This window comes from Acipenser ruthenus, chromosome 9 (genome assembly GCF_902713425.1).
Source record: "Acipenser ruthenus chromosome 9, fAciRut3.2 maternal haplotype, whole genome shotgun sequence".
Taxonomy (NCBI): domain Eukaryota; kingdom Metazoa; phylum Chordata; class Actinopteri; order Acipenseriformes; family Acipenseridae; genus Acipenser; species Acipenser ruthenus.
In genome coordinates, this window is record NC_081197.1 from 17,759,289 (window position 1) to 17,782,430 (window position 23,142).

Consider the following 23,142-nt stretch of genomic DNA (forward strand, 5'->3'; position numbering starts at 1 on the left):
ACTTCAGATATTAGTCTCATCTTATATTATGCTAGTATATTGCATTGCCATCAAGTTAAAAACTTAAAAAGACACCACATGACTGTCAAAGTGCTTTTCAAATCTGTTTGTTGCATAGTCAGTGTGAGGCATGTATTGGTTGGAAAAGATAATACTTGTGGGACAGATTTTTTTTAAGGAGTTTACTCAAGCTCAGTTTAAACCTCTATGCAATTATCTGTTTTAAAGACCATACGATTTGTCAGGTAGATTTATAATTCAGAAGGGTAAGCTAGAGACTTGGAAGTATACCTACAAGTTGTAACTAGTTTTGTAACATTATCAGTTTGATTGCACTTTCGCATAGAGCTAGAACTATAAGGCTGGCAGTTGTGAGATCCATACTTAATGCACAAAAAAGTACTGATCTGATAGTGATCTGAGCCTTAAAAAAAACTTTTCAAATGTTTAAATGATTTGTCTAGAAGCAAGAGATGTCTCTTACTCTCTTAACCAGGACACAGAAAAAATTTAAACTTCCAATAAAGTTTGAAGGTGCACAGCCTGTATTTGAATCAAAAGGAAGCAGTCTTACCTGAAATATAAAACGTCACAGTCCTTGTACTTATTCTTCAGTCTACTTTGTAAGTAAATATTTGATAGCTGAAATATATTAATGGAAATATTTTAGTTGTGCTTAAAATCCAATGGCTGTTTTATTAGTATTATTATGTTTGTCTCAACAACTTAGTAGACCAGAATTCAGTAAAGATATTCTGAAATTATAAATGTTTCTTTTGTAGATGTTTCTGTTATTCTTTGGCATAACCCCTTTATACTGGGGTTTTTCTAGATCACAAACATACTCTAGAATTTAACAAACAGCAACATTTGACCATCTGTAAGTCAAGAATATATTGAATGTATACATACCATATGTTCAATATCAAAAGCAAGGGATTTGAATTCCACTGAAGACATGTTCTGAAGCTTTTCACTAAAGATAGCTCCTGTGAGAATTTTAAATGCCCCTCTCAAAAATACTTCAGTTCCATTGATTTTGATTTGATCCTCTGAAAATGAAATTAGAATCTCTTAGCAATGAAAACATTTCTGGCAACTACTTTGCCTGTGCATCTGGTCTGCAAGATGTTAGATAGTTTCATCTTGAAAGGCATAAACAAGAGTTTGTAGACTTTGGGGTCTGTTTCCTGACAAATCAGGCTTCACCATAAGGTATTATTACTGGAACATAATATATTTTTAGTTATATAACATAACTTACGTATTTAGCATATTTAAGTATGTGTTTCACACAAATATTTTTTTTCTTCCTTTCATCCTTTTATATTTACTTTTTTAACTTTCTTCCACAATATATCGCAAGTATTATACTTTTTCCTCAGCCTTCTTTCAAACATCCTTTCAGCATGTAGGTCATATTGCCTTATTTTAACAATATAGACAGATAAGTAATCTAAGCAATTACTTTAAGACTACAAATTCAGAGACACTGACTAGTCTTCCAATAAATGTTCCTTATGTTCCTTAAACAACGTAATTTATTCAGGAACTAAACATCGCCAGTGTAAGCAGTAAGCCTTGACACCTTTGATTCAAAGGAAGGTCTCTTGGCAAACCTGATAATGATCCAGACTCCCTGGCCCCCCAAAGGTCCTGGAAGGGCTAATAGAACCATAGTAAATGGAAAAGATATTCAGGAAAATGTTACTATTTCTATGTTTTAGAAACTTCAGAAACTTGAAACTTCAAATTCTAATTTTCCAATTCATTGTAGTCAAGCAAACAAATGATTAAGTTTGGTAAAGAAAAAACAAAATAAAAACATCGCAGCTTACCTTCTGGGGACTGTTGAAGTGAAAGCCATGCGATTGCTATCAAGCCAGCACAGGCTATCACTGAAGCTATGAAAAGGACAGACAAGAGAATTTCGCAGGAAGAGAATCTGCTCTTGACTGTGGGGTTTTCTGAATCAGTACACATCTTCTCTGTCAATGAACTTCTTACACTTCACGTCGACAATGATAATATCTTGGAAGAAGAGTAAATGTATTTATATAGGCTATAATATGGGGTAATGTTTTTATTTCACAGTAAATCATGTCTGCTGTCAGTCTTGAAGTGGTTTACTTGTTACACAATTCAAACAATCTCATGATTATAGTTCTCTATAAATATATAACTATGAATTTATTTTTAAAAATTAATACTGTAAATCTTTCATTTGCGGTTGTGACAGGCCTGAGTGCTGTCCAGGAATGTATTGCTTTTAAACACTAATGAGTTGTAATGACTGCTTATTTAGCAGGCCACAGAACTTGGTGCCTGGTGGTAACACCAAATAAAATTATATAATTTCATCAAGCTTTAGATAACAAATTGATTTGTATCTGAAGTGAATCAATAACGTTAAGCACAAATCACACATGTCACGCACACTACCATTTACTACATTTGATACCTATAGCACACATGCTAACATATTAACAAGGAACTTTACTGTCTGGGCGTCGGCTCCAATTCACACATTAAGGACTGCTTTAAGTGCTGTTTTTGGGGTGTTGGGATAAAACAGTGCTTTTAAAATTGAGAATAAAACCTCTCTAAATCAGTTGAAAAGGGTTTTGAGAGCTGAAAATGTGGTTTAATTGGACAAATTGGGCTTTAAAAGTCATCCTTAACAAAACATCCCTTAAAGCTGAAACATTCCTTAAAGTTTTGTAAATGAAATACAGTTTTTTTTAATCGCCGTGGTACTATTTTCACAAGTATGTGGTAAAATTTCACAACTTAGTACAAAACTCAAAACAGATCATCAAAAAGGCTGTTTTTCCAAAACTTTAAGCACATTTTCAATTGACTAAGTACAACACACAAACTCACACAGTAACTTTTTCACCAAACCTAATCAGTGTTTCATCTAGAAATACCTTTCATATAAAGTAATTGCCTTTCACAATGCAATGCTCACAATACTTTTCATATGATTCTCTTCTCATTTGTTTAAATACATTTGACCATCACTTAATCCAACTGCTCTTAATGGTTAATCACTTAACCTTTTGGTAAACCTATAGATTTTAAATTGGTTTGTCTACTATATATGGATTTTGAGAACTACAGAAATAAAATGTGTGTTTGTAAAGTATAAACATCTAAATTACATGTATGATACATGATAACCATACATAATGACTACTCGTTATTGCTAATTGATTTCACATAGTGGTAACCACAATTGGTCACCCTATAAAAGGGGGTATGTGAACACTTACAATTTCTTTCAACATGGAGCAGGATAGACAGCAAGGGAGAGGAAGAAATCAAAGAGCTCGTGGACAAGGGGCCCGTCAGAGGTGGGCATGGGCCCCATCAAAGAGGTCAAAGAGGTGGGCATGGGCCCCATCAAAGAGGTCAAAGAGGTGGGCATGGGCCCCATCAAAGAGGTCAAAGAGGTGGGCATGGGCCCCGTCAAAGAGGTCAAAGAGGTGGGCATGGGCCCCGTCAAAGAGGTCAAAGAGGTGGGCATGGACCCCATCAAAGAGGTAGACATCAGAGAGAGGGAGGCAGATGGCAGGGAACTGTTGTGTCTAATGAAGTCCAGGCCATCGTCGTTGACCATGTGGTAAACAGAGGCCTTACCATGGCAGAGGCTGCCAGATTAGTTCACCCCAATCTGAAAAGATCAGCTGTCAATTCGATCATGAGAACATTTCACCAAGAAAACCAGTAAGTCTGCAGGATATGCACTATGCTTTACCATTACATTTACAGTAAATGACATATTGTAATGCATGTAAATTCACAAAACATGTTACAGTATTCTTACAGTATGATCTATTGACAGTATACTCTGTTCTACCCTCAGAATTGACAGAAGACCCTATGGTGGTGTCCGTGGCCGTGTGCTGACCGAACAGCAGGAGTGGGCAGTGGTGGAAATGGTGAGGGCCAGGAATGACATACGGCTGTCCGAAATAAAGCAGGCCATTGAGGAGAACGATGACACCTTTGCCAATGTGGCATCCATCAGCCTACCAACAGTCGCCCGCCTTTTGAAGAGGCACCAGGTATCTATGAAACACATTTACCTGATGCCTTTTGAGAGAAACAACGACCGGGTGAAACAACTGCTGGCCGAGTATGTTCAGGTACAGCACTATATACTGTATTACTGTTACTATTTGATGCACATGCTACTTCACAATATCATATTGGAACTATACTGTAAAAAGAACTAACCAAAATATATTTTTAGAGGGTGAAGGTGTTTGATGCTGCTGTGAACCATCACAAGTACATCTTTGTTGATGAAACGGGCTTTAACTTGGCCAAAACTCGGCGCCGTGGGCAGAACCTCATCGGCCAATGGGCGACCGTCCAAGTGCCTGGACAACGTGGGGGAAACATCTCCATGTGTGCAGCTATCTCTGAAGATGGTGTGGTAGGACGTAGGCCATTACTTGGATCCTACAACGCTGCACACCTCATTGTGTTTCTCAATGAAATTGAGCAGGCCTGTCAAGGTGAAGGGGTCACCTATGTCATTGTGTGGGACAATGTCAGGTTCCACCATGCAGTGGTTCAGGCATGGTTTCGGGCCCATCCCCGATTCGTGACCCTATACCTGCCCCCATACTCTCCTTTCCTCAACCCTATTGAGGAATTTTTTCAGCATGGAGGTGGAAGGTGTACGATCGCCATCCCCATGAGCGTGCCACCCTCCTTCTGGCCATGGATGAGGCATGCGACGACATCAATGCAGACAAATGTCAAGCTTGGATTCGCCATGCCAAAAGGTTTTTCCCGTGGTGCATGAACAATGAGGACATTCACTGTGATGTGGATGAGAATTTATGGCCAAATGCTCAAGACAGGCTTGATGCAAATTAATGCGTGCTAAACGTTATGTTTTATTTTCATTCATTTAATTTGTTTCATTTAATTTCTTACATTGGATTACAGACAGTACACCTATGTTGCAATTATATCTGAAAAACAAAATGTTTTTTTGCATGAATGATTGTAGAGGATGTCTTCATTGATCAAACCTTTGATTACACATTGGATAGATGTTATGGAAATTATAGATTTTCTGTCAATTTTGTTGGGTACTGTAAGTGTATTGCCTAATGTGAAAACTGTGTAATCTACTGTAATTTACAGTACTGTAGCATATTACTTTCAGCACTTCTAAGGGCGATTTGAAACACGTATCTTGCATTATTTGCTATTGGATTAACTTGTATTTAAAACGACTAAATTGAAAAGATATCATTATGTTGTGTTTTGGTGATTAAATCAATGTTCTCATTACATTTCACGATAAACTTATATTTTGAATCAAAGAATCATGATAAGTTTTCAGTATGAAACGTGACACACTGTCAAAATGAAAACATTACAAAGTTAGTATCGGGTATGACCTCCCTGAACAATAATACAATCCTGGCAGCGTTGACGCATAAACCTGATCAGCCTCTGGACAGACTGCTGTGGGATGTTCTGCCACTCTTCCTGTGCAGCTGCAGCCAGCTGGCGAATGTTGGCTGGTCGAGGTTGTCTCCTGTGGATGGTACTAGCAATTTGGTCCAACAGATGTATTGGTAAGGAGGAAAAGCTGTACACGGCAAGACCTCAACATTGTTTTTCTTGAAGTCGTGCAATTGTAACCCTAGCACTGTCCTGCTGAAAAATCGACACTTCCGGATTGGCTTGCAGGAACGGAAAAACTGTTGCCTCAAGGACTTCATCAATGTATCGCTTAGCAGTAAGGTTGCCCTCAATCTGCACCACATCTCCCCACATCATCACACTTCCACCGCCCCACCGGTTGGCTTGAACAACGCAACAGTCTGCATAATGGTCCTGGGCCGGTGTGGTGACCCTCTGCTTTCCCGGACGTGTCCTGTCCCTCACAGAGCCGATTTCCTGGTTTCTCTGGACTAGTCTGCTGATTGTTGAAGCAGAACATCTCATTCTCCAGGCAACTCTTCTCACAGGCAGGCCGTCTTCAATTATGCTGATAGCATCCAGGCGATCTTTATTACTCAAGCGGGGCATGGCTGCTGTTCTTGCGTTAATTAAAAATCATGTCTTTTTGAATGGCTCTTTATACTCTTAATCAACTCAATTTGGCAATTTTAACTCAACTCAAATAACAAATGCTGAGCACCTGTCGTTTTTATGAAATCACATGACTTGCACTCAGCATTTTGTTATCTGTTGCGTTTTCATTGTGCATCAGTATATATATAACCCAACATTCCCCATGGAGATTTATTACCCAGTGAAATTGTGGCTTAGATTACCTGCGCTTGGTACCAGTTAAGAATACAATGAAAAATAATGTATCATTTGTAATAAAAGAAAATCTTGATTGGCTGAAACTGTTTATTGTTTAAAACACAGTAACATGCAAATTCTTTGCTGAAGTTAAACAATATTACGGTATCTTATATAATTACCATTTTATTTTACACTTTAACACAGTTATTACCTCAACTTTGTTGAAGAACTAACATTCAATCAGATTACAAATCTTAACTTATACATATATTATAACAATTCCACACTTTGTAAAGTTTTAATATCTACATACAGTAAAAGTAGTTTGGTCCACTAATGTAATATTTATATGCATAATATGTATAAACGTTTGCTACTGTATGTATAATTTAATTGTTTAGTTTTATAACAAATATATAGAGAAAAACAACCAGTGTGTACACTGTCTAATTATTTATTTAATTATTATTTCTCTATTTTAAAACTAAGAAATATGAAATTGAAATACCTTTGCTTAAGTCGGGCAGGAGATTCTTGAGTTTCACCTGAACAGTTTTTTCTCTTTGTTATAAATTAAAATGTGAGACTAAAGTATTTAACTATCAACAAAAAGCAGCAGAATTGTTAAAAATGCCTCAGCTGTTCTTCCTATACGCAACTATCACCGTTAAGTAAGACAAAACACAATATAATTACTATAAAGGTATAAAATGCTACGTCATTTGTTTTTATATCTCAGTAGCACTGTGGGAATTGTTCATGGATAGTTATTCCCAATACTCTTTAGGAAAGACCTGCTAGACTTTGTTCAGGTCTAGTTCCAGCCTTACTTAAGAACATATAAAGACTTCTTATCATTTTCAGTAAATAGCCTGCAAACTTCACTAGTTAAAGTCCAACAGTCTTAAAGTCTTAAGTTATTGTGAACCACTAAACTAACTTCTTTACAAAAAATAAATAAATAAAAACAGGGATGCTTACCTTGACCGAGAGATCTTTAAATACTTAGCAGGTCACAGAACTAGGTACCTGGTGGTAATACCAATTAAAAATATAAAAATGAAATGTTTAGATAAATAATTGATCTGGATCTGAAGCAAATCGATCTGGAAGTTCTCTTTTATTTGTGGTTTATAATATGCAACACCAGCTTTAATGTATGTTAAAGGAAATGGTTACACATTAAATGGGAATTAGTTCTGTGTAACTGTTAAGTGTACTAAAAGCACTTACAATGTTATCTGGCAGATAAAGGAAATGGGACAATACTGATAACCTAATGCAAATCACTGCTGTACAAATCAGCAATTGCTGCTGAGCTGGTGATCAGCAAAAGTTATGAATTGGAGCACACTTTTGTTGATTTCTTGCTGTGTGTATGTATACATGTTTGCTACTATATGTATAATTTAATTGTTTAGTTTTATAACAAATATATTGAAAAAAAACAACCTCTTTGTACAAGTCTAATTATTTAATGAATTATTGTTTCTCTATTTTAAAAAATAAGAAATATGAAATAGAAATACCTTTGCTTAAGATGGGCAGGGGATTCATGAGTTTCACCTGAACAGTTTTTTCGCTTTGTTATGAATTAAACCTTTTTAATTCATTAAATATTAATCACTAGCTCACTAACATAACAGTAAATATTTACATATACATGCCTTTAAACAAATTCAACAGCCATTGAGTTGATAATCCCAAAGTAGGGATTTTTTAACTGGCAAATTTAACTGCCCTTTTTTGTTTGTTTTGTTTAGTTTTTGTTGTTGTTGTTGTTGCTAATATCACTTTCAGTCACCCCCTGTATAATTTGTTTCAAGTCTTGACAGGGTCTTGTCATACCCCATAGATTTCACCTTAACAGTTTAACATTAAAATGTTAAATAATACTAATCATGACTGAAGGGGCTATGTTGATAAGCTAGTTGTAAAACAGTTAACAGTGTATTAAATATTCGACTTATAAGATTCACAAAGTCCAGTTGCCACTCCACATATAGGAGGCTAGGATGCAACGTATACTGTAACATAAGGTAACTATACAATGATGAAGGTCATTGTAAACCTTACAGCACACCACACCGAAATAGCTAAAAGAAGAAATCTTTTTCAGCCAAAAGCCCATTATAAAAGCAAGAGGAGACATTTTTATTTGCAATTCACACTTTAATATTGATAGGAAAAAGTTTAAATCAAATAAAAAAGAAGTCATTTTTTAATGCAAGCCTCAACACTATAGCGAAAAGAAAGTAAAGAAACAAATAGGTTTTCACTCAATATTCAAAAACAAAAAGTTTCTTGCTTCAAATGCAGTCAAGAGGTTGAAATACTGTACTGAAAATAACATCAGTGGTTTCCATTTGTAACAGTTAAATCTAAGACAGCAGCTACAGCAGAACTAATACTAGTTGTTAGGAATATTATTGCTGTTACAGATTATTCATGTTAAAGCTAACAAGGGGAGTGGACTGTTATTCAAATAGTAAGGTTACAGTATTTGCTTATCCAAACCCTGCAATGTTTACATTATTGAAACCACAATCTCAACAGATCTGTAACAATACAATGAACATGACGATGTCAGAATCAGTCCATTCCCACAGAATACATTTTCAAAGACTGTGTTAAGAACAAATACACACACGCACGCACTCACGCACGCACACACGCACGCACACACGCACACACACACAGAGTTCTGAAACAAATGTATCTCAGTGTAATTCAGTTATTGTACTTCAGAGTAAATCACATCCTCTAACCCAGCTCTCCATTTTTCTTCCATTGCAGTAGTTATTCCAGGTTTCCCTGCACAAAGACAGAGAATATATATTGATATATTGAATATATTGATCAACATATATTTATCATACTTGCTCTCTACTTATTACTAGCTATCTGTTTTGAACATCTATTTGATATTTCTCTTTTCAAAACAAGGATGAAGGTGTTCAGAAAGAAATAGAATTGGGGTGTATTTGTCATGTCGTTGTGCCTTTTACCTGTGGGGTCCCAGGTTTGAATCTGGCTCAAGTGATTTGAGTTTGGGCTGCAGGTCTGTTATACCGTAGCTCTCACTTGACAGTGTGTAGCCAAGAAATCACAACATAATTCCACCTCGCCAGACTCTGCTCAAGTGGTGCTAAAAACATAATGACTAGGGTTATTTAGGCCAGTTGCAGAGCTGAGGGAAAGTTCAAATGTTGCCTGCCCACAACTTGCCTGAATGTAGCCAGTCTCATTGCCCCTCACACCAATAGCTAATGACTATCATGTTAGTCTATACATACCATGATTTCAGTCCCTCTTTCCCTACAATGATCTTTGAACAATCAACTTGCGCTTTAAGGTCATCCTTCAGAAGATCTGAAAAAGAAACATTTGAATTATTGTTTAAAAGCATACATCAAAGTAAACAGTAATGCCGTTTAAATACCAACCTGGTATGGGTATGAACATTCACAGTTAACCTAACTAATGCATTCTTCTTCATGTTTAGATTAACTTTGTGTATCATTTTCTGTTTTAGTCTTTAAAACTTGGTGACTTACAGAGCTAGTGCTACTGTGGCCTCAAAAGGGCTCTCAAACGCATCTTCTCTCTAACATCAGCTGCTACTCCAGACTGCACCATTAAACTGTCTCCCTGCAAAACGAACAATTCACAGTATGGGTCACAGTTAACAGAACTTAAATTATTATTATTATTTATTTCTTAGCAGACACCCTTATCCAGGGTGACTTACAGTCGTAAACAAAAAATACATTTCAAGAATCACAGTACAAGTATTAATACAATTAAGAGCAAGATAAAATACAATGACTTCAGTTCTAGTAAGTACAAGTATATTACAAAATACGAATCAATATCAGAGCAGATAACAGTGTCAGTGATAGTTACATCAGGATACGATTAAATGCAAAATACTACAGACTTTCAGTGGACTTTCAAAAATGATCTTTAGTGATAAGAAACAACATTTCACAATACTGTTGAGCTTGTGGTTGTTTTTACCTGCACCTGCAGTGTTTTGCCATTGGAAGTATCATCGTTGTACCACTTAAAGCTGTTGATCTGGAAGATTCCATAGTCTTTTCCATCTTCACTACTCTGTCTTACTTTATGTGGTTTGAAATGACTTTCCCAGAATGCTGTGCATACATCTAGAGCAGGGGTGTGCAATTCCGGTCCTGGAGGGCCGGTGTCCCTCCTGGCTTTTGTTCCAACTGTGTTCTAAATTACTTAAGTAGACCAATAATTGGTAATAATTGGTCCAATTAAGTAATTTAGGGCAAGGTTGGAACAAAAGCCAGGAGGGACACCGGCCCTCCAGGACCGGAATTGTGCACCCCTGATCTGGAGTAACAAAGAAAAAGCATAATTGTAATAAAAGACATATATTAAACAAGCCCCATCCACTAAAATTAAACACCACTATCGTTTTCCAATGTATGCTGTTAGTATGTGCATAGAGCGGTTAAGATTGATGGACCCTCTATGTTAATTATTTTATTCTACCTCAGCTCATTTAAAACAATCCAACCCCTTTGCCGATCGAGGACGGGAGCTTCCAAGGGGCGGCGCACAATTGGCCGAGCGTCGCCCGGGGGGAGGGAGGGTTAGGTCGGTCAGGGTGTTCTCGGCTCACCGCGCACCAGCGGCCCCTGTAGTCTGGCCGGGCGCCTGCGGGCTTACCTGTAAGCTGCCCGAGAGCTGCGTTGTCCTCCGACGCTGTAGCTCTTGGGTGGCTGCATGGTGAGTCTGCAAGTGTAAAAAAAAGCGGTTTGCTTGACGGCACACGCTTCGGAGGACAGCGTGTGTTCATCTTCGCCCTCCCGAGTCAGCGCAGGGGTGGTAGCGGTGAGCCCACCGTAATAAAATAATTGGCCATTCCAAATTGGGAGAAAATAATAAAAAATAATTGGCAACGACTAAAATTAAAAAAAAACAAAAAAACAATCCGACCCAAGATTGGAAAAAGTGGTGGGCTGGGCTTGTTTAGTTAATCAACCTCAGTACAGATTGTTTCATTTTGGTTCAAGGGCTTAAAAAAAGAGCAAATGACGCATCAAACAATATCCTCATCCAGACAACATCCTGTCTAAACACAAGACAATCAATTACAATCCATAAGGACAGAAACATGTTTAAGGGAATGTTTTGTCACGGACTGTTTTTTAAAGCCAATTCTGAATAAATAAAGTTTGCAGTCCATGAAAATGTTTTCAAGAACTGTTTTAGAGTGGGTTTATTTCAGTATTCAGATTTTTTAAAGCACTGTAAATAGTATAATAAAAACAAAAACAAAAACAATTTAACTTGTTTTCTTTTTTTTAAATCGTTTTAACCTCTAGATATTGTACAGGCCATCATATACTACAACATTAGGGTTGATACCACTGGCCACATTGATACCACTATTTAGTTTTTCTACTAAAAACAGACATGAAGTTAGGACTTCTTCTCAGTTGTAAACAAAACAAGAAAACAAAATAAGCACTGACTAGGGTCTCGCTAAATTGAATGAATATAGCCCAACAAACAGTTCTATTTCATACTTACAATTCCCTAAAGAGAATCCTTCAGATCCATCCAGACCATTATCCTTAAAGATACGGGCAAGTACTTTGTCTGTCTCCTCCCTAGTCTGATGTCACCCGCAAGCCATCTTGCCACAGACTGTCAAAGGGTTGTAGAGCCACAATGCACACAGAGGATTCCAGTGATAAGATGTTACAGATCTGCAATTGTTTAAATTGTTCTGGAATCATATAGCATGTGGCCATTCCTTGATGATTACCACCTCTAATTCTTCAGTGAAATTTGTTCTTAATATTGTCCCATAGAGTAATGTCTTTTGAGACTGTTCCACCTCAAATATTGGTAATATGTGCATTATTGGATATGGAAGAGTCTACCAATTTAGCACTTTTATCTCTTGTTCACTGTGACTGAAACCTACTTCCCATAGGGAAAATGGAGAGGTAGCATTTATTTAGTACAGAATACATGCAGGGATGCCATTTTCTGAATCAAAACAAAATAAAAAATATTAGGTCATATTAGGTCAATATCATGGTGTGACAGAGAAATAATCTTGGTTATAAATCTCCCTCCTGACCTGTGAGGACGCTATGTAAAGGCAACAGAGTACCCTGGACTGGATGGTCTGACAATTAATTCCAAGGGTTAGGTGGAAGTCAGCCATCTAGAAAGGGGGCGGAGCCACGGTACACCAAGTCATCGCCCCAGAAGGGAAGCGATGTGGCAACCGCGGATTGGAGGAGAAATGGTTGCACTCGCTAACCGAGGGGGCGTGACTGACGGTACAAAAGGGGACGTGGCTAGGTGATCTGTTCCTTTGTTATAGTTAAGAGCAAAACTAAAGGAGAACCAAATTTGTACTGTAAGTGTTTAGTGTTTCTTTGTTTTGTCGTGTCTAACTATATACTTGTTTATTAGATGGCTAACACTTACCGGGAGCTGTCGCTTAAGGCCAGCACCAACCCGGACAACACTTCACCACTGTGCACAAATAAATTGTATTTCACCACTTGCACGTTAGCACTCACTCTGGAACTGTGATTGTGTGTGTATCTTTGTGTGTGTTATACTGTATTTATTAGTTTGAGACTATAACCTGTTGTTTGAAACAGTGCAATACACATTGCTGTGTATTGACTGGGATTACTCATTGCGGTCGCCAGACCGGGATTACAAAAATAATTTGTTTGGAACTTTGTTGTCTGTCTTCTGTTTTGTAATCATATCGCCTCTACACCTGCGCACTGCAAACCACTTTGCCACACATGGCCACCAACACATTGTATTTTCAGCTTACCTCAAACGGTTTCTAAGAGCTTTTGACTGCAGCAAACAACAGCTTTGTACAAATTACTGCCACAAAAAAAGTAGTTTTTCTTGTACGTTTACCACAATCAAATTTGACAGAATACAGCTGTGTACTGAATATAAAGCCAATATCTCAAGGGGTTACATTATGTCTTTAACATATGGAAAGCTAAAAGTCACATTACACAAATATGTAAGCCACTTTAGGTCACTGCCTGTAGATTTCGCCTGAGGAGTTTCCATTGCATTTAAAATATGAAGTTGGCATCTAAAATGGTTTTTGAGCAGTCAAGATTCAGTGGACTGTGATTACTGTTGTTTTTATATGCAATTGGAAGTCTACAGATTACCATACAAAGTAAATAATAAAGTCATATCAAGTTTATGCTTGCAGTGTATCATTTTATCATTGAAAGACTTTTAGGAGCAGCACAGTTCAATTAAAACAAATGATGACACTTCAAATAAAAAGTTTTTTATTAAAAAAAAAAAACAACAAAAAAAAAAACTACAAACAGTTTTTTCTTCAAGAAAACCTTCTAGTTTCATCAGTTTTAATGGAGCTGTCAGAAGCCAAACTAATATTTGATATTATCAAGTAACACGCTTCAGCCATTTCAAATTGCGTTTCAGAAAAATAGTACACATTTTCATTCTAATATCATTTATTTCTATTACCATAACAATACTACAATCAAACTTGTTCATGTGATCTGTTTAAAAAAAACAAAACAAAAACAAAATCATGTTCTGCATATGTATTTTCTTAAAAGAAAAGCATCTTATATTTTTTAGGCAAACAGTCCTGACCTTTATTAACAGAAACAGACTTCTTAACTCTTTTGTAACAATTGTAAACAATTAAAGAAACATCTAAGGGGCAATATACAAAAGTTTTTTTTCTTATTCCAAACGGCACTGTTATAAGCAAAGCCAACATTGTGATTTGTAAGTAAAAATCAGATTAAATTACAAGAGCAAGCTTAGGTTTTTAATAAAAGAAGAAAAGAAGATTTAAATAGTTTTCTGACAAATTGCAGTTTAGAAACAGTATCCCAATATTATGTATTAAATCATTGGCTATTATAATCCATGTGTTATCTATAAAATCCTATTGTACTATACCATACCTTAAAGCACAACAAGTGGAAGAAACTTAGGAAAAGTATCATCATGGATGTCAGGCCCCTGATTCTGCAACAAGAAAACTTAATATGCATTTATCCATGACTATATTGCTGAACATACCGTGCGCTCTCCCAATAAAGTCTTTTGAACCCACATATTGTGTGTCAACAATAAATACACAAGCCTTACACAATCTTCTGAAAACCAAAAGATTCGTTATCAGTTTTGTTTGGGATTGGGTAAGTTCAGCAGCGGTTGTTTGGTAGTGGAATATAAAATATTACATAGCAGGTTGAACTGTTTTGTACTGCAAATCAGGGCAGTTTAAAATATGTTTGTGCTATGCTCAGTTACTCTTGAGACAATAATACACTTCCTACAGGAGGTTATGTGCAATTACTTGTGCTGAGTGCTTTTTTAAAAATAAGTATTTATTTTTGGTTTGATTACATGCATACGTTGTCATTGCCTTTTAGTTATTGAGAATAATAAAACAATGTTTTAAATGACAATAACTCCATTTGCATGGTGGCAGATGTTGGCACATGAATGATGTATCAACGTAATGTATATTTACTATAGGCTTTCCTGCTGTTTTGTAGTTTGGTATTACTAGTATTGCTTTCATTTTAAATTACTTCCTGCCTTATTAGCACAATCTTTCATTAAGGACCTAAGGGGCATCACATATGCCTTTCTGATTTACTGTAAGTCCAACAAGGTGGACTCAAGTAACAGGTTAAAAATGAATAGTTTTGGTTCAAAATAAATACGTTATTCTAAAATGTAAGTGAGGTATTAAAATATCTGAGTGTTCCTTAAAACTAAACACTGCAAATGAACATATCTAAGTTACAGTATATGGTTTTGGAAGACTGATAAGGTGCTAATACCTTAATTGAAATTAATTAGCAGGAACAACCTTGGCATACTGGGATCATTTTATAAGGACCCTTACCCCATGTAAATGCACTTGAAAAGACCAATAGTTTGGAATTACTATCTGTCATTTTTTTTGCTTTAGGTGTTCAAAATGCTACAGTACGTCAAGTAAGCCAGTGACTGTTTCAGTCCCAATGACTCACAGAGTCACTCTTGTTCTGAATTATGCCAGCCTCGGAAACCATGTGAAAGAAAACACCCTTTCGCTGGATCAGATTGCTTGGAGAGTCAAACTCTACAATTCTTCCAGAATCCAAAACTAGCACCCTGCAAGAAAATGGAATATGAGTTAGAAAAAGTTCAAATATGTGCTGTAATATTACGTGACTAATCTTCTAGACAACTGTATAATTCAGTTTGCTATAAAATTGAATAACTGAAATATACAACATGCTGGCACCTTTTAAGATCTTTTGAGAAATGGGTTACAATGGTAAACAGTGAAATGCTGGCAGTGCAGCAACACATTATTTTCGAAGCAACAGGGTTGTGTTGCTGAAATTAAAAGTTCACTATAATTTGTCACAACCACAAAGAGTGTTGTTAAACAGATACCAAGGATAACAGAGTAAAGCATTGACAGTCACAGTAACACATAAGGGGGGCTAATTGCTCAGTTTAAAAAACATTTAAAACAGCATTACAGTAGTGTGGATAGGGTTTTAGGGTCATGTGGGTGTCACCTCACTGATTTCTTATTCACATAATCACAAAATATATGCACAAGAAGCTGAATTCCATTTACCACTATTAAATGTACATTTCAAAACAAAAACGTGTTATGCCGTATCATTTTTTTTCATATTCAGTAGTTCAAGTCTCTTCCATGTACACAGAAATGATTTACATGTTGTAGTAAATGATGTAGTAATTGGGAGGACCTTTCATGGTGGCTGTTCTAATTGGTCATGAATATAATAACTTTGATGTGGTAAAAGTTTGAATATTAAAATAAACTCAAAATTAAACAGAATCATACCAGATAAATATTTATTTTTTAGACTTCACTGTTATCATAACTAATGTATTCTTCTTGTTGTTTCGGATCACTTGTTTTAAGCAGTATTGATTACTGATGAACTGTATTCATCCATTAAGGGCAGTGTTGAGGACATGGGGGGGTTGGTGACTTTTTGAAAGGAAGTGAAGAAACAGAAACAGAAAATGAATCCACACAAGAAGAATTTATTAGTAAAGGTAAGTTTTATGTAACATAATTTACTATGACAGCAGAATATAGAACAAAACAATGTAAGGAATATGCTGTTAGAGAAATGCCCTTGACTTACCTATCCGAGTCCATTATTGTATGTATCCTGTGAGCTATAGTTAGTATGGTGCAGTCAGAGAACTCCTTCCGAATGGTCAGCTGGACCAAGTTGTCAGTTTCCATGTCGATAGAGGCGGTTGCTTCATCTAGGATCAATATTTTTGTTTTCCGTAGTAAGGCACGTGCAAGGCAGATCAGCTGCCGTTGTCCAACACTGTAAAACAAATTTCATATTTGCGACAAGGATATAAATAACACATTACCAGGTCCAGAGGAGAGAAAGTACGCTAATCCCACAATGCCCCCTTTTCTACAGCTTATTTAAGTTAAATTTGAGTTGGCACTTGCGTGTAAAGGCATACGGAAACCACAGTAATGATATTACTTTATGAGAATGTGTAATTTGTCACTTGCAATACGAGGGATTTAAAAAAACAAAAAACCTGATGTCTACTTTTATATGTTTTTTAAGTTTCTATCTGAAATATACAAATCTTTTTTTTTCTGGAATAGATCATGGTATAATTCATCTACACAGAAACACAACAGAAAAGCACACAGAATATATTGTAGGATACATAATCAGTAAAAAATAAAAATAAACAAAAATAACAAGGATATATGTTCTAATCCAAGGCTATCAATGTAGCATGGACAGGTACTGGTGTAGGTGAGCACCCAGGGTCTGGAAAGTATAGGGAGGATTTCAGAGAATACTATAGAGATTGAAATGGCCAAGTCATTTTTTTAAGAGTAGTGCCTGGTACATTAAAAAATAGAGGGGTATTTCAGCCCGTATTGCGCATTGTTTGACTTAGACCTTTTTGTATCATTTGTTCATAGCACAGTTGTTTTCTTTATACACATTTTGTATAACATCCCCCCTTTTTTAGAGAAGTTCTACAGCAGTTACTGCATAGTGTAATACTTCTTAATACTTATCATTTTAGGTTTAACTTAAGTGTTATATTACAATACATGGTATGACCCATACCATTTTGCACGCTTTTCTTTTTTTCTTTTTTTTTTAATTTTACCTGAGATTTTCTCCCCCCTCTGAAACTTCATGGTGCAGCTGCTTCGGTAACGAGCACACAAAGTCTTTCAGATAACATATTTCCAGAGCTTGCCACAGCTCTGCATCAGAATGCCTTTCCAATGGATCCAGGTTCAACCTGAGGGGCCCCGAGAATAAAATGGGGTCCTGGAGATAAAAGTCATAGCATGCGTTAAGGCATTGGCACAGCCCCCCCCCCCCCCCCCCCCCCAAGAAAAACGTGCTCAAACCCGATGCCCGATTTTAACAATTTTAATGTAAACATTAAGCTAGCTTTCTAACATTACCAGATATTTAATCACAAACAGTTCTACGCCAGATTGTCACAATCAAGAGCTGCAAATAACACTTTACAGGCAAGAGTCTCTTATCGACAGACAGCTACACCTGCACTAACCTGAGCGTTTGAAATGGAAGTATCGTCACACTCTTGTGCTGTTCGTAACATTCTGAACTACAGAAGAGTCAGGTTCGGTTTCTGTTGATATCTCTGGCGTTGGAGGTTTAGCTTTTTTGTTGTAGAAAAACTCCAAACGTAGCTGTCTTTTTGCCATTTTAACAGGGCTCAAATTCACTCCGTTTTAGCACATATTTTCGCTGACTGAAAAAGTGAAAGTCTCACACGAGAACAAATATAACGGTGAAGGGTCTTAGACACTCTTTGTTATGTTATTATGTTTTGAAAGTTTGAAATAAACTGCGCATTTTTAAATAATAAACCCTGGCAACAGTGGCGTAGCCAGGATTTTTTTTCGGGAGAGGGTGGCAATGGTAACTTTTTTAAGGTGAACAGTCACAGTGGTGAAATTGGCAACCTGATTTCTTATTAGTGCATTGACGTTTTATTTTCGAAAAATAAAGAACTTAACAGAAGATCCAATAACCAAATACACTGTTGTGCAAAATAGTTAAAAAGAGAGATTCAGTTCAGAACACTTCCGTTTAAAAACAAAAAAGGAAATACGAAGCAAAGGACTTGAACTTTTAACATGCGCATCAGATTTCAATTTCACATTATGATAATAAATAACTATATATAATTTCATTCGTACTTATGGTTGTTGATTTCACATTTGGTGTTCAAAGCAAAGCAAACCATTTTATTTAATTTCACAAATCCTGACTAATGTAATTACTCTTTGACTGACGCAGGACTGGCGATGGTACCTAATCTTCTGGAGGTTCGGGGGAGGAGGGACTTGTGCACACAGTTGCATTAACTACATTGTATAACTACAGCGCCTTTAAAAACAAAAAAAATGTACAAACAGCTGATCCAACAAAAAACTTGGGTTGATTGACAGCAAATCCAACCACTCATTTTTTTTGGTATCACACTGCACTGACATTCGCTAGTTGAGCTGACGGACACGCTGTAGCCTACACAAATAATCAGAATGAAAACAAGTAGGTAACCGAACTCAGGAATTGAAACAGTTTTGCCGGTTTTCTCTCAGCAGCGTCCAGAACTGTTTTCATTCTGATTTATTTCTTTAGTTATTCAATTAATAACAGGTTGTACATTTACCACCCCATCTCCAAGACCTGGATGGACTTGGTTACCGTCCCTTGATGAAGCTGGCTGCACAATCCGTAAAAAATGATAATCTTATTAGTAGGGGTGAGACCGAATAGTCGAACATTCGACTATTCGATAACGATGGCACCTATCGACAAGTGAATCCAACATTCGAAAGCTAAAAAAAAAAAAAAATATGTATATATTGATTTTATTTTAAAGGCTGTACTGCTGATTGGCTCTCTATGTAGCGGTAATGAAGATTGACTGGAGGGTGGGATTTGTTATTTCTTGTCTGTGATTGGCTAAACTAGAACGTACCTCGGCTAACGATGGCTTACTCACAGAAAAGTTCAGCATGGAAATACTCTGACAAAGTAAATGAAAACACTGTTAAGTGTAAAATATGTGCAGTGCAATTAAACTACCACAAATCTACAACTGGTATGTTAACCCACCTAAAAGACAAACACCGTTCTGTGACGCTAGCAACGACAGAAAAGAAAAGAGGACCGCAACAAACCGCCATTGCATCCTTTGCGGTGAGGCCTCGTCAGTGTGACAACGTCGTACGTGCTGAAAAACATCAGCCCTTATTTATTGCTAATATGGTGGCAAAGGACATGCTTCCCATACGTTTTGTTGAAGGTGAGGGATTTCGGGAGTTGATGAAATTTGTGGAACCTGAATACACAATCCATGCACGAAAAATCCTGCACTAAAACAGTTACCACTAGACTCGAAAAAAATGCATGCCGATTCTGCAGCGTCTGTCCGCAGAAACTTGTCAAAGGCTGAGAAGGTGGTGATTACTACAGATGCGTGGACTGCACTGAATACCGAGTCGTACGTCATAATAACCTGTCATTTCATTGAGGATTGGGAAATGAAAAACGTAGTTCTACAGACTCGCGCCACGCCAGAGAGGCATACAGCAGAGAATCTCGCAAATGTGTTGAACACCGCTGTAGACCATTCGGGTTTAACTAGGGGGGGAAATCACTGCCTGTGTTCACGACAATGCCAGCAACATCATCTTCGGAGTTTGTTGAATGGGGCTCGAATTTGTGCTTTGCACACACTTTGCAGCTCGCCTTCAACGATGGCTTTAAACTTGGTGCTATACATAATGTAGTCGGTGCGGCCAGCCGTCTTGTGTCGCATTTTCATCACAGTGCAATAGCCACTGAGGCTCTGAAGTTGAAACAAAAACAAACAACTCTGCCTGAGCACCGTCTGCTGCAGTATTGCCAGACCTGATGGACATGCTGATTTTTTTAAACAAGAATAAGTGAACATGATGATAATAATGGACATTGCTAGCCTAACTATTCCTAAAGTTTTAGTTAGGATTTTTTTTTGCTTCCATGGAAGGCTAGTGCGTTAATGCCACTCAGGCCTTTTTGTTCATTCATTTATTTATTAATATTATTAAGCTAGCTACATACATAGCAAGCTGTTGCCTATACAGGCTATTTATTTTTTATTCACTGGAACTCGAACGCACAGGTATGTTTCCGATCTGATTTAACGTAGACCGGTAGTCTGCATGTTGTGTGTGGTTTGAAAACGTAGGAAAAGTAAATCGTTTAGTTAAGTGGATTGTATAAATTAGCTAGCTAGATAGTCTAATGAATTTTGTATTTCGCTGTTATGACCGGAAAACATTATTGCCACAAGGATGCTAATGTTAAGGCGTTTGCCTCGCAGCTCACATTGCTAAACTATTATTGAATGAAAATTAAATTAATAATTGAATAAAAATTATACTTTTTTTTTTTTAATTGTCACAACCTTTATAGTTCATTTGAAATTGTAATTAACGGAAAAGCTTGTGACAATATCGGTAAAAGACTTGCTTGCAACACTTGCTTGCAAAATACGAGAGTCTCACACGAGAGTTGACGGTATGTTATGTTATTGCTGCTGTTATGGCATTTCTGTATGTTTCCTAATAGGAAGGTATTTTTTACATAGCCTAATGTTTATTTAACAAAGTTAGCTAAGTATTTTAAAATAAAGTTCAGAATTTATTGCAATTGCAATAATTGTCACTTTGCATTATTTCGCATTTAATGTACGTCTCATTTTGAATGGGAGGCGGGGGGGGGGGGGGGGCGACTATTCGATTAGTCGACCTCAACAGCTGTGGAATTATCGATAGTCAAAATATTGCTTCAACTGGATTTTAATCAATGCCTGCGCTTAGTGTGTAGGTGTTCCTGAAAGGATGAGTAATGATAAATGAAAACAGATTTAGTTTTTTGTTAAACTGTATATACTTTTGCAAGCTTTCCAATATCTCAGAAGTTATGCTTGAAAACAAGCAAGTATATTTGAAGGTTTCTGTAATTTTGCAATATTTACTAATAGGGTTGTTCCTAACTAAGCAAGCACACACATTATGTGGTGATAAGTATGATTCTCAAATTGTCTTGGGGCTGCCAATAGTCTGATACTGATAAACTACCTTATCAACAAAAAATATAATAACGGAAAGACCTGAGAGCCTTGTAGTACTTCTACCTAACTAATGCAGAAATCTTTCAAATGTTTAACCCAAGCTCCATAATGCATTCACTCTCCAGATAGCATAATCATTTTATGCATTTCTATTGAATCACTCTGGAATCATTATGTAACCCTGGTGTTACTATGTAAATAAAATGTGTCAGTTAGCACTGTGGTGGTAGACTGCAGCACTGAAAGCTGTGCTCACACTTCTGTTATGATTTACCTGTGGAATAATGTTGAGTTTCCCACGCAAGTCATGTAGCCCAATACTGGCTATGTCAACACCATCTATTAAAATAATGCCTTTCCCCCCTTCTATGATCCTGAATAAGCAGTTACTTAGGGTTGATTTCCCTGCACCAGTTCTTCCAACAATTCCAACCTGTAAAAAAAAAACAAAAAAAAAAAACACATCAACTATATTACCAAATTTGTGAATAGTAAGCTGTATTGTTTACAGTTTGTGAAACAGGGGGTGCTTCATTACGAACAATTCATCACATTATAAATAAATACCTCAGGTCAATATAAAGTGTGAATATTATTTTTTAATTTTTTACTTATTTTAACCTTAAATTGTAGTAAGAAGAGTTGTGGGAGGTATTCTTTTATGCTATGCTTGGACTGAATATAGGTTTTAGAACTGATTTTATTATATTTTGAATTTGTCAAAAATGGATATCTTTAAATACATATCCCTTTAAGGATTTCCGAGCAGCAGGGAGGTATGAGTCAGCAGTCAGACGTAGTGTGAAAATAACCAATAAACTTTATTTTTGTGGCAGCATAGACTAAAAACAACTATTTACAAAACAAAAGCAAAGAAAAGAAAACATGGCATCAATATTTTGCATCAACAGCCACAATCACAGGGCAAATGCTATATTACTGGCCTCTATCCAGACCAAGTACTTACTGCCTTATATGGTAGCATTCAAGGTACTGAACTCTGCCCCAACAGGTGACATTTATTGATTGCAATTATATTAAGGGTAACGATATCACTGATTGTTTTAACAAGCATTTTATTAGGGCTAATTTGGCATTTCACAGATCTAAAGTACAATACAGATGCCATCAGGTTTTGTTAAAAGCAGTGGTCAATCACATATTGATTCTAATTTTCGCACAGCAAGGTTGTTCCCCTATCTAGCACATTAAAATTAGTGACTGCTACTATTTTTCCTGTTTTAGATTATGGTGATTATATTTACCAGTTTTCTTTTAAGATCTCTACATAAATTAGATGTACTATATAATTTATGTGGCAGATTTGTTCTAGTGTTCCCCTTTGAAACATCATAGTCATATGCACATACAACTAGCGCTAATGAACCATTAGCTTTTTCATTGGTATTATTTTGTGTTTTAGGTTTTTGAAGGCTTGGCATCTCTCTTTTTGAGTGCTCTAATAGAAAGGAATAGCATTGGCTGTAGTTTACATTGCCATGATTCTGTTAATTTGGCTGTTCCAAGGGTTCAAATACGTTTGGGAGATTCATCTTTTGCATATCAACACCCAAAGATGTGAAACTGTTTCCAACATAGTATGAAGATGGAATTTGA

General features: G+C 36.6%; 1 protein-coding gene across 1 annotated transcript in view; it reads right to left on the reverse strand.

Moving 5' to 3' along the window:
- Positions 1 to 13,870: 13,870 nt before the first annotated feature.
- LOC117406238 (multidrug resistance-associated protein 1-like) overlaps positions 13,871 to 23,142 on the reverse strand; it is a gene marked incomplete at its 5' end in the record, with an annotated part of 33,156 nt that continues 23,884 nt past the window's right edge. The window contains 4 exons of the mRNA XM_059030581.1: positions 13,871 to 15,483; positions 16,506 to 16,700; positions 17,524 to 17,690; positions 21,800 to 21,958. Of these exons, the coding sequence (XP_058886564.1) occupies positions 15,342 to 15,483; positions 16,506 to 16,700; positions 17,524 to 17,690; positions 21,800 to 21,958 (663 nt within the window). The remainder of the gene's footprint in view (positions 15,484 to 16,505; positions 16,701 to 17,523; positions 17,691 to 21,799; positions 21,959 to 23,142) is intronic.